Source organism: Thalassophryne amazonica, chromosome 11, assembly GCF_902500255.1.
Source record: "Thalassophryne amazonica chromosome 11, fThaAma1.1, whole genome shotgun sequence".
In the NCBI taxonomy this organism is placed as follows: Eukaryota; Metazoa; Chordata; class Actinopteri; order Batrachoidiformes; family Batrachoididae; genus Thalassophryne; species Thalassophryne amazonica.
The window spans coordinates 37,502,836-37,515,717 of record NC_047113.1 but is presented as its reverse complement, the minus strand read 5'-3'; the positions used below and the strand labels follow the sequence as shown (position 1 = coordinate 37,515,717).

General features: G+C 38.7%; 1 protein-coding gene across 1 annotated transcript in view; it reads right to left on the bottom strand.

Annotated features, from left to right (window-relative positions):
* Positions 1–889: 889 nt before the first annotated feature.
* Positions 890–12,882, bottom strand: part of spon2a (spondin 2a, extracellular matrix protein) — a 58,187-nt gene continuing 46,194 nt past the window's right edge. Inside the window, exons 4-6 of the mRNA XM_034182188.1 lie at positions 4,714–4,905; positions 4,183–4,354; positions 890–1,687 (exon numbers count right to left, since the gene is read on the bottom strand). Of these exons, the coding sequence (XP_034038079.1) occupies positions 1,500–1,687; positions 4,183–4,354; positions 4,714–4,905 (552 nt within the window). The 3' untranslated portion in view covers positions 890–1,499. The remainder of the gene's footprint in view (positions 1,688–4,182; positions 4,355–4,713; positions 4,906–12,882) is intronic.

Sequence of the window (12,882 nt, the reverse complement as noted above, 5' to 3'; positions counted from 1 at the left end):
AAACAGGCAGACAAAGAAACAGGCGAAAACATAATCATTTCATTTCAATCATTTTGGTTGTTCAAAATTCTAAAATGCATCATCCTGTAGATCTAGGTTATGTATAATGTCCCTTTAAAAGACAGAAAATTTAGATTTAAAGAGGTTTCACATAAGTGAATGTGATATTGATCATGATAGAAATAGCTGCAGCATAAAAAAGTCTCCTGACGTCATCAAACCTTTGATCAGCCACACCCACCCATCTCCCCTCCCCCCGACCCCAATAAACGGGTTTAGAAAATGGATGGCTGGATGATCATTAATAGTAGTAGCAATCACAACCGCGAGGGGGTGCTACATCGCCATGAAGTCCAGACAGCAGTTAGTGGGCAGTTTATTTCTACTGATGTTCAGCAGCTGACGCCTCGTACTTTAATCAGACATAAATTAAATTTTGCAATATATGTAAGCAATCCAAATCCTATGAGGAATGAAGCCCAGGCCCATGCAGCCAAGCAATAAATAATACAATTGTCATGTCACATTTTATTATTGCTGAGTATTTCTGTGTTAAGGTTGTATTGTTTCTGCACTAATGAATGTTAACACCTTCATATTCATGTGTGACAGAAGAGCCTGAGAATCAGAAATACTTTTTGGTCTGAAGATTTTCACATTCCAACTCAAAAATCAGAGTGAGAAAATAAACAGCTGTTCTATTTGAAAAAAAAAAAAAAAAAAAATATATATATATATATATATATATATATATATATATATATATATATATATATATATATTCATGACATACATTATACACTATATACAAAACAACAGAATATTCAAAGATAATAATAATACAGTTCTTAATATAAAATATGCATCTTGTAAAATGGACAAACGTCTTTGTATTGCTCGAGTCTGCTGTTAATTGTTTCTTATGAAAGGTGACATTCATAAATTGAGGTTATTTCGGCATAGTTGCAGCATGTGCAGGTTGCCACCATCAACCAAGGCTTTGGTCGCTGCAAATACATGCTGTAATGTGCAAGAACATTTTCTTGTGTGCAGATATGTGTGCGTGTATGCAAGAATAAGTTGGCATGCATATGAAGAAGATGCACATTTGTGACTTTGGTTTGGCCACTACCAAGCTTAAATGCATGTGGAGCTGCATATACAGTAACACCATTATAACTGCAAAAGAGGCCTTCAACAGTACACCTTTGTTACAATTACGGCAAATGCTTTCAAAAACCCACTTTAATTCTAACACCTTAACAGTAAAATAACCAAAATAAGTGTCCAACACTATGAAACACACAGGTTCCTTTTACTGCCATTGGAATAATCTATTCAAATTGGCTACGCACATAGTGCAAGATGGGTCTTAAATTTGCAAAGGTTAGCTGGAACAAAAATCCCTTTCACTAAGGGGCAGCAAATTTCTCAGACCAGCAGAAATAAAACGATTATCCCAGTGTTGCATACTGGCTGTGCTTGAACATTTTCGTGGGTTACTTGAGTTTCAGACAGTATTGTGGTATACATTCCTCTTGTTCCTCCAGCTCCGGACAGGGGGCACCAGTATTGGCTGGCCGCAAGAGGATGAAGCGGCTACGATGGCGAATGCCACCTCTGGAACAGGGGCCAAGGCACAAACCCCAGGATGACCACAGAGACACTTCACAATCCAGTGGTGTCACTGATTCAAGGAGAAAGAAGATTGAGAAAAAACATAAGGGAAGAAAGATTCATGTACAAAGGATTGTGGGGACAGATCTCAAAAACAACACTTGCATGATTAAATCTAAATATATCTGCATATTTTCTAAACACTCAAGCTTTTATCTGGAACCTTGTCAATGAGATAATGACGTCAAAACACAACTGCCCATGACAGTTCAGTAGCCAAGTGTACCATCACTTTTGGTCCTTTAAAAATGGGGGCTACACACAAAAAGCACGATAATTCCTGCGACATTCATCCAATCTGAATTATTTTTATTTATTATATGCTTTCAACTCTGATGAACAACCATGACTAATGACCAATACCCCGTTAACTCTGAACTCTCTCCCCTACAGTGAAGAATAGATGAATAATAGATGTTGCAAACCAAACTTATTTTTGTAATTACAGGGGTATTGTTTGTGGACCTGTGTGTTCATCCAAGCTTGAACAAAACTCTTAAGAGCTTTTATCAAGCAAAAATACCTTTTGGTTAGAATGCATAACGCAAAATAAGCAAAAAAATCTATACATGCAGTAACAGTAGTAGTCAGCAAATGAAGTGATCGAAAAAGAGTGTAAATACTGGCTACTGGTGCTGTCATTTTTTTTTTTATTAATTTTTTTGTGGGAAAACAATGGTTATTGTCATCATCTTTGAATATACAATGCTCAATACTCTGTTGAAGCAAATTTTAAAAAATGAAAACATCTAAGATCAAAATACATGTAAGATCAAAGCCAGTGCTACAATTTAAAAATATATTTGTTGCCTTTCAGATATCAACATCATTGTGCTCATTATCATTATCACATTCACTAAAGCCCAGTTGTCTTAACACAGTGGCATGGCCACTTATAGTGACACCTCGTGTGTGTTATCGTTGTGGTTGCCTAGAGGGTGGGCAGGCTGCAGCGAAGGCCTGCCTTATTTGAGCATTTGTTTTCAAATATCTGTAATAATACGTCTTGTTGTGTGGTTACTTCTCTGAATGGATTGTCTAAGATGTGTGTTTGCTGGTATTTGTGTCAAGTGAAATTATCAAGTATTTTAAGAAGAACTGTATCAAAACCAGGTGAAAGAAGGGAGCCGGTGGAGTGGGCCAACCAAGGAGACCACCCAAAGAGACAAACAAGTTAGTAGTGGGGAGAGATACGGTGAGTCACTTTTATTTGAGAACCGTATTATTAACATATCCATCCAACAAAATGTCAAGAAGCAAGTGGCATTGAAACACAATGGCTGTGAGAAATCCTTCTAACTTGCATGGCTTTCGCCCAACAAGAATTCCAAGCCCTCCCAAAACATCAACGGGATAACGTGTGTTGGTTTTGCAGTGGGTGCAAGGGGGAAATCCAGAAATTCATCAATAAAGGAAAGAAGTATCCATCAGAAGACTTGGGTTTGAAAGAATGTGGCCATCCCAGGCTAGAGACTGTCTTGAGAAAAATTGATACTGTAACAAGGTGAAGTCCAGATTGAAGATGTTCCCCGACTAGCTTGGTTAGTGGGGAAGGCTCCTGGTAGAGCCTTATTGGTCATAAATACGAGCAATTTGGTGTTTGAACCTCAACATGGCCAAGGCGACAAAGATATGTCAGTCACATGGTCACAATACATTTGCGAGCAAAATCAAAACCCACAAAGATCAACAATAGGTTATTCACAAAACTGGATGTAGTACTAGAGCAAACAAATAAGACACTAACAGATATACTAGAAACTACATGACAATGGAGTAGCCTATAGTATTACAACAATTCCTAATGAAGAACTCTATTGTGTGATGTAATTTTGGATGCTAACGATGTTAGCCTTTTTTTAGCAGCTATATTGGTAGCTTCATGATGCTTAAGCCACAACTACTGAGGAAATAAGCAGGTCATAAATTCTATGGCCCACACCAAAGAAACACCATTATGGGAGTCACCACTCAGCCCCCCAAAATATGGCATAATAAACACCCAAAACAAGGTTAGCCTGTTAGTTGAGCTTGTTGGTAAGATGCTAACAGCATTAGCATTTGTAGCAATTATCGGTACCTTGTAGATGTTAAGTCGACTTAATCCACAATTACTGAGGAAATAAACAGGTATGAACTTTTAATGGCTACGCCACTGTTCAGCACCCCAAAACATGATTTAATAAACACTGGAACTGATGTTAGCTGAGCTTGTCTGTAAGATGCTAATGGCGTTAGCATTTGTAGCAGTTATTGGAAGCTTGGGGATGACTGCACCACTGGTCAGCCCCCCAAAACATTTAATAAACATTCGAACTGAGGTCAACTGAGCTTGTGTTAAAATTTAATTTGTCCTGCCCAGGTCATAAAGTCTCCACCTTTTTATCTGTGTGTGTCAATTTTTTAATAATGTGTATATAATCTAACGTTATCTGTTTACGATTTGCTCATGGTTCCCTGTAAATTCAAACATTTGTCTTTATCGGAGCAGCCCTGTAGTTTTACCTGAAAAGCGCCGTGGACTGATAGAATTTGGCAGAATATGATTGGACATGTGGATTTGATGATCAGATGATCTACTCTGTTGCGTGATCTTTATGCTGGCGATTGGTGGGAGCTCCTTTAGACGTGGATAGTAGAAGGAGTTGGCTGGGTGGTTTGGCATCTGAGATGTAATCTGGACAAGACAGCAAAAATAATCAGACATCTCAGCACCTAAGTGAAAGTCAAATATACAGTATCCCAATTTAAAACACATGCTGTGCAGGGATAGATGATCTATTATGTAAGAAAGCACGCACCCCCACCACCACCTCTTTTTTCTATGTGTGCCTAAAACACATCAGGTCAGACATGACACCTGCCAAGCAATCACTTAAGAGGAGAGAGCTTGAAATGATATCACAGTCCAATGCGCTACTAAAATATACTTAGAGTAAGATGAGTGCTTTCCATCTTTTGTCACCATGAAATGACTACATTAATGAGTGAATCCATGACTGGATGAGTAAATATTTAACACAATGACTGGCTCACCTTTGTGATGTTTTCAGCTGGGTCAGTGACAAAATTTGGAGAGGAGAAAGTGAAACCACTGTCTGTGCCGGCATCATAAGGGTAAAGGTCAACGGACACTTCCTGCCTCCAATGGTCGCCGTGGCAAAGGTTTAGACCGTCCACGCCAACAAACCAGTCAGGGCTGGGAATCACCTTCACCATCAGGGACAGCTGTTGTACAGAGAGAGTGAATAGTTACATTTTCTTTTTTCTACTGTAAAGGTTTAGTTTGCAAGAAACACTCATTAACGGAGTTCAGCATAAAGCAGTCAGCTCTAAGCCCATATTTATTGAACTTCTCAAAGTGACGTTTTAGTTTAAAGTGGTGGGAATTCATGAAATTTACTCCTAGTTTCAAACTTAAGGATAGAAACAAGAGCAATCACATTTCTGACGTCTGCCAATCCGGAGCCAGATCACCTCCAAAATTCAGTGGAGTCTTCCATGCCCTAATATCCATCTGTGGTGCAAATTTGGTGAGAATCCGTGAGGTAGTTTTGAAGTAATCCTTCAAAGCATATACAAAGGGAAATCTTGATCCAGAATCTAGATTTAGATCCTGATCACCTCCAAAACGGTCTAATATGTATCCGTGGTGAAAATGTGGTGAGAATCCGTGAAGTATTTTTGACGTAATCCTTCAAAGCCTCTATAAAGTCAAACTTGATCCAGAATCCATATCCAGATCACCTACAAAATTTAATGGAGTCTTCCATGGCCTAATATCTATCTGTATTGAAAATCTCATCAAAATCCGTGCAGGAGTTTTTACGTAATCCTGCTAACAGTAATCTTTCAAAGCATATATAAAGTGAAACTTGATCCAGAATCCAGATCCAAATCCGGATCATCTCCAAAATTGAATGGGTTCTTTCATGGCCTAATATGTATCTGAGGTGAAAATTTCAACACATTCTGTGCAGTAGTTTTGATGTAATCCTGCTAACAGACAGACAAATAAATAAACGGCAATGATTTTATTACAACCTTGGCAGATGTAATAAGTTATCAAATTTCTTAAAGCTCAGAATTGAGACAAACATTAGCAGAGGAAGAATGTTTTTGAGTTTTACCTATTAATTTTTATGACACAAAGTTAATCAAACAGTATCTTCCTCATGGACTTGTTGAGAGATGTCATCTCACTGCTGTCTTCAAGCAGCCATGCTGAGTCAAAGGTGATGATGCCACTTCGTTTCCTTGCCACAGTAAAAATGCACGAATGCAATGATGATGATTTGGGGCCATCACAACCATCGATTAGCCCTCGTCTTGGAATCAAATTATTGGAACTTACAACTCCACACATTTGTACGTATTTTCCGAACAACACCCTGCATAATCCAACAGAAACAAACTCAGTTCATGCAAAAAGCTGGCTTTTCGGGGGGGGGGGGGGGGGGGGGGGGAGTTGCAATTGATTGCACTTATGATCACTGCTCTCAGAGTGAACGAAAACAGGAAGAGCTCCCACAGCATAAACACGTGCAGGCTGCAACATTTTGATCATTTTTAAATAGGTCAAATGTGTATTTCATAATGTATTGTCTTGTATATTCTCTCTTGTGAAATGTATGTGGTAGAGGTGGGCGATACCGGGAATTTTGGTATTGATCTGATACCAAGTAAATACAGGCCCAGTATCGCCGATATCGATACCGATACTTTTTCATATTTAAGCTTCATAGATCCAAAGGATCCAAAAGACCTAGGATAGAATTTCGCCAAAACTTTGTACATGACAACAAAATACTTTATCACAATCAACATTTTTGTTTAAGAAATATCACGCAACACAACTTAAAACAAAATCTCTTGAGGTAGAGGGCTGACTCGAGAGAGCGCTGAGTGGGCGGGCCAGGCTGAGCCTACCTGCATGGCTGTTGGCTGGCACCGCTGAGCCACGTGATGGCGCAACAACAAAAGACCAAGGAGGAGGGTGCGCTGCTCCATGTTGTGCGACACAGCGCAGCGCTGCTCTTACAGACAGAGAGTACACTTTGATGAATCTGCATGCACAGCAGTTAGTGCGTGCGGGAGAGAAAAAAAAGTTTGAGTATCAATCTTTTACACGAGGATCGTTCAATATCAATACCAGCGTTGGTATCGATATTATCGATATTAGGATCGATCCGCCCACCTCTAGTATGTGGAATGCAAACTCTTACGCATTTCATCATTCAGTGTGATGTTGATCAGCAAGGTTGGGTAGGATTACTTTGAAATGTAATCCAAAAGTAATCAGATTACAAGTAATCCAAATGTATGTACATACATACATGTAATCCACAAGTATTCTTTCAAAGTAATCCAACCCAACCTTGTTTATCAGAGAATATTCTGAAAAATGGTCTTTGTCAGTGCTGTCATCCACAATCCTGTTTGCAGCACAGCAACATGTCATGAATCAGCTGTAAGACTGACACTTAAGATTGCTATGTTTGAATGTTTAAGTGTGACTTTGAGCCAAGAATTTTTTTACTCTTAAGTCAGTTCTTAGCAGTGTTGTTATGAGTAATTCTGAGAAGCTTGATAAATACAGGCCCTAGTTTCTAGTGGACTCGGAGCCAGTGGAGCATATTAAGAGTGGGCAAGATCAGAATAGTCTTCTGGCACCTGTCAGAACTCTCCCTGCTGAATTCTGGATGTGAGTGACCTGTCTCACTGCTTTTCTGGAAGACCGGTAATAAATCAATGAAAAAAAAATCTCAAAAAGTAAAATGGGTTAAATCAATCAGTCTTTCCGTAAGAGCTTCCAAACTATGGTGCAATTTTTCACTGTCAGTAAACTAAGCCAAATTGATCACTACTTTCAAATCTTAAAAAAAACCTTCTTTGCTGTGCTTTAAAGTGATCTATCTATTTAATCTATTTAATGTGTGCTGGCTTTTATATTTACAAAAATTAAACAGAATGCATTGTATACCTTTCATCCATTTTAATATTTTACATAGTAAAATGTTAGTGGTAATTTATTGATTCCAAAAAGGGAAATTGTTAATTTCTTAATGTTATCCTTTTTCACTTCCATCCATCCATGTATTTATCACCATTTCTTAGTATATGGGGGGGGGCATGATGCAGTGATTCTTACATTTAGTTTTTCTGTTTCATTGCAGACAACATGAACCCAAGATATTTCATACGTTTTGTGGTCTACTTCATTTCATGTGTTAATATGCACCCATTCCTGGAATTAAGGCCTGCAACAGATTCCAAAAAAGGTGGGAGATTCCCCCCCATATCATCCCAACCGTCTCTGATTTGGAGATGTAAACTACAATCATATTCACTGTCATCTACTCCCAATTTAATATCTTATCTTTAATAAGAAGATATTAATAATTTAATATCTTCTTTGTCATTCTATTCCTGTATTTTTTTCTTTTATACTTTTAAATAATTTCAAGGATTGGATATATGACATTACAAAGTTCATTACAGATGATTTTACAGGTTTACCAAGTTTAATAGTTTATATTTTTCCTTTTCCTGTTTATTTCTGTTTGTATTTGACCTTGTTCCACAATTCCAAGATTTCCTTTAAGACAACTCAACCCAGTTTTAACAGATAACTATTTTTTTCTTTTATTCTTTTTGTTTTGTTTTGTTTTTATATATAATTTCAAGAATAGGCTTCATGGTGTCAGAAATATCTATGCTGATGATGTCACAACAACCTGTAAGCTCAGTTTAATGGTGTGTCTTTCTTTTTCCTTTGTTTCTCCAACAATTTCAGGAATAGGTTTTATGACATCGCAAAGGTTGACACATATGCTTTCACAACAGTCTGTAGACTCAAGTTTTTTACATTTACTGCTTTCTTTTATCTTCTCTTCCTGTGTTCCTTCATCCATTGTGTTGGAAACGTTCTTGGGCTTTATTATTTTTCATTATTATCATGATGGGAAAATGTGGAGTTTTCTTTTAATTGGTATCATGTATGCTGAGCATATACCGTATTGTGCTAACTTTACATTTAAGTGTGACCATTTAATTCTGAGAGTTTTTATGTGAAAAGACAAAAGTGGTTAAGGTGTTGGGCTTGAGACCAGAAAATCTTCGGTTCAAATCCCCGCCTGACTGGAAAATCACTAAGGGCCCTTGGGCAAGGTCTTTAATCCCCTGTTGCTCCCAGTGTGTAGTGAGCACCTTGTATGGCAGCACCCTCACATCGGGGTGAATGTGAGGCATTATTTGTAAAGCACTTTGAGTCTCTGATGCAGATGGCAAAGCACTATATAAATGCAGTCCATTTACCATTTATGGGAAGGGTTACAACTTTGAAATTGTTGCAAAGTTACTGCTGCTGTATATACACTCAACAAAAATATAAACGCAACACTTTTGGTTTTGCTCCCATTTTGTATGAGATGAACTCAAAGATCTAAAACTTTTTCCACATACACAATATCACCATTTCCCTCAAATATTGTTCACAAACCAGTCTAAATCTGTGATAGTGAGCACTTCTCCTTTGCTGAGATAATCCATCCCACCTCACAGGTGTGCCATATCAAGATGCTGATTAGACACCATGATTAGTGTACAGGTGTGCCTTAGACTGCCCACAATAAAAGGCCACTCTGAAAGGTGCAGTTTTATCACACAGCACAATGCCACAGATGTCGCAAGATTTGAGGGAGCGTGCAATTGGCATGCTGACAGCAGGAATGTCAACCAGAGCTGTTGCTCGTGTATTGAATGTTCATTTCTTTACCATAAGCCGTCTCCAAAGGCGTTTCAGAGAATTTGGCAGTACATCCAACCAGCCTCACAACCGCAGACCACATGTAACCACACCAGCCCAGGACCTCCACATCCAGCATGTTCACCTCCAAGATCGTCTGAGACCAGCACTCGGACAGCTGCTGAAACAATCGGTTTGCATAACCAAAGAATTTCTGCACAAACTGTCAGAAACCGTCTCAGGGAAGCTCATCTGCATGCTCGTCGTCCTCATCGGGGTCTCGACCTGACTCCAGTTCGTCGTCGTAACCGACTTGAGTGGGCAAATGCTCACATTCGCTGGCATTTGGCATGTTGGAGAGGTGTTCTCTTCACGGATGAATCCCGGTTCACACTATCCAGGGCAGATGGCAGACAGCGTGTGTGGCATCGTGTGGGTGAGCGGTTTTCTGATGTCAATGTTGTGGATCGAGTGGCCCATGGTGGCGGTGGGGTTATGGTATGGGCAGGCGTCTGTTATGGATGAAGAACACAGGTGCATTTTATTGATGGCATTTTGAATGCACAGATACCGTGACGAGATCCTGAGGCCCATTGTTGTGCCATACATCCAAGAACATCACCTCATGTTGCAGCAGGATAATGCACGGCCCCATGTTGCAAGGATCTGTACACAATCCTTGGAAGCTGAAAATGTCCCAGTTCTTGCATGGCCAGCATACTCACCGGACATGTCACCCATTGAGCATGTTTGAGATGCTCTGGACCGGCGTATACGACAGCGTGTACCAGTTCCTGCCAATGTCCAGCAACTTCGCACAGCCATTGAAGAGGAGTGGACCAACATTCCACAGGCCACAATTGACAACCTGATCAACTCTATGCGAAGGAGATGTGTTGCACTGCATGAGGCAGATGGTGGTCTGACTGGTATCCCCCCCCTAATAAAACAAAACTGCACCTTTCAGAGTGGCCTTTTATTGTGGACAGTCTAAGGCACACCTGTGCACTAATCATGGTGTCTAATCAGCATCTTGGTATGGCACACCTGTGAGGTGGGATGGATTATCTCAGCAAAGGAGAAGTGCTCACTATCACAGATTTTGACTGGTTTGTGAACAATATTTGAGGGAAATGGTGATATTGTGTATGTGAAAAAAGTTTTAGATCTTTGAGTTCACCTCATACAAAATGGGAGCAAAACCAAAAGTGTTGCGTTTATATTTTTGTTGAGTGTACATTCTGAGGTTTTGCTAATGTGCATTAATGATGGCACTCCCACGGTAATAAAGACTTCAAACTGAAGCAAGCCATCTGTCTTCCTCTTCTTTTGCCGCGAGTCAGGGCGGTTATTATTATTATTATTACTATTATTATTATAATATGCATATGTCGCAGACATGAATGAGAGAGGCTCATCAGCATCTCACCATGTCATTTAGGTCCTTCAGACTTTATTTTGAGTAAATGCTTCAAGGGAGCATTAGCATGGCAAAACCCCCACCCCCCACCTTTTTAAGCATTTTCTTTATTTGTCTGTCACATGCCTGGAAAAGCTCCTCGCCACCTAACCATGTCCTTTAGGTCCTTCAGACTTTTTCAGCAAAATTGTTCTTGGGAGCATGAGCATGACTAAAACCTTTCAGCTTCTGGGGAGCTCTGCCCCCTATACTCCCCACCTTTTTAAGCATTTTTTTTTTTTTTTTTTTTTTTGCTTTTCAGCTGACCCCCCAATTACAGCCCTCTTAACCCCCTGTCACTTTAAGCATTTTTTTTTATTGTAGATGTAAATTAATATTCAAAGTGCTCAGCTAGTTGACAGTAGGGCTGTACAATATGGCCAAATTATCGTATCTCAGTATTGTCAAATAAATTGTCATGTAAATGTCACTTATATACATGCTGTCCATATTCTTGAGCCGCTTAGGTGGGTAGGGAGAGTTCTCATGGGATAAAAAAAAGCTTTTCAACCTACCATCCCTGGTTCTCAAGACCAGGCACCTAAGTGGCTCTACTCTCTTTAAGATATTTATGTGTACCTTAGTAAATGCTAGTAGAGTTCCACTTTCCATTTGGAATGTATAACAGAAGATATACCTTACTGAATTTTCATATCAGTATGATATATGATATGATTATGATTTGACACAGTGCAGCAACAGTGAAAATTAAACATTCTTAAACAAAACAGTAATAATACCACACTCATTTTGTACTCATCATAAGGTTATTATACTGTGCCCTCCAAAAGTATTGAAACACTTGGAATTTCACATGTTTTAATTTGTTTATGCCATTTTAAATACTTGAAATCCAAAAAAAAAAAAAAGAATTAAAATTTCTAAAATTATCTTCCTCAAACTCAAACTGAAAGCAAATCACTAAAACTTGATAAAATCTGTAAATAATAATCCGTTTTACTGCCAGTTTTCTTTAGACAGGTGCTGGAAACATGAACATTTCCAAGTCACTGAATATGTTATGGACTTTATTTACATCAATTATGAAGAAATACAAAAGTTTCTTTCACCAAAACATCAAATCTAGACTTTCATCTCAAATGTACTTTCTGTCAAATTGTAGCTGAACTTTCAGGTCTTCTTTTTAAGAAAATCCTCCTCTACACCACTTCATCAGGAAGCTGGATTTTATATTTTTAATTAATTTATATCAAGTTGTAGAGATTTGCAGTTTGAGTTAAGGAATATAATTTTAGAAAAAAATGTCTTTGAAATAGAATAAACAAATTAAAATGTGTGAAATACCAAGTGTTACAATACTTTTGAGGGCAATTGAGAAACACTGAGAAGCATCATCTTACTTTTTATATATAGTTCAGCAGATAAGAGAATATTTAGAGTGGAATCCTGCAAATGATGATACAAGCACCAAATTTGGCACAAATAATTCATAGACATTAGCTCTTAAAAAAAAATATAATAAAACTGATTGGCCACTTGAATTTTCAATAGGCAGCCAGGTAGGGGTCAACTGAATAATTACACAGGGGTCAAAATCAGGGGTGGGCAACTTGTTCCAGAAAGGGCCAAGAGGGTGCAGGTTTTCTTTGCAGCCACTGACTCCACCAGGTGATTTCACTGATTAACTGATTCCATCTGCTCAAAGTGATATTAATCAGTAAAATCACCTGGTGGAGTCAGTGGCTGCAAAGAAAACCTGCACCCTCTTGGCCCTTTCTGGAACAAGTTGTCCACCCCTGGTCTAAATTAAAAGGTGCTCCAGTCATATAGAAAATTACAACACATTATTTGCCTGATCATAAAGATTCCAAAAAAGGGTATAGTCCATCTGTGACTGAATGTTATGGAGTTATGAGGTAAAAACAGCAAGAATGGTGACAAAGGTCAGTTTTAGTTTGTACAGAGGTCAAAAGTTAAAGTTGCTCCATTAATTTTGCTCCAGCTGTATTTGTGCTGAATTTGATGCTTGTATCACAAT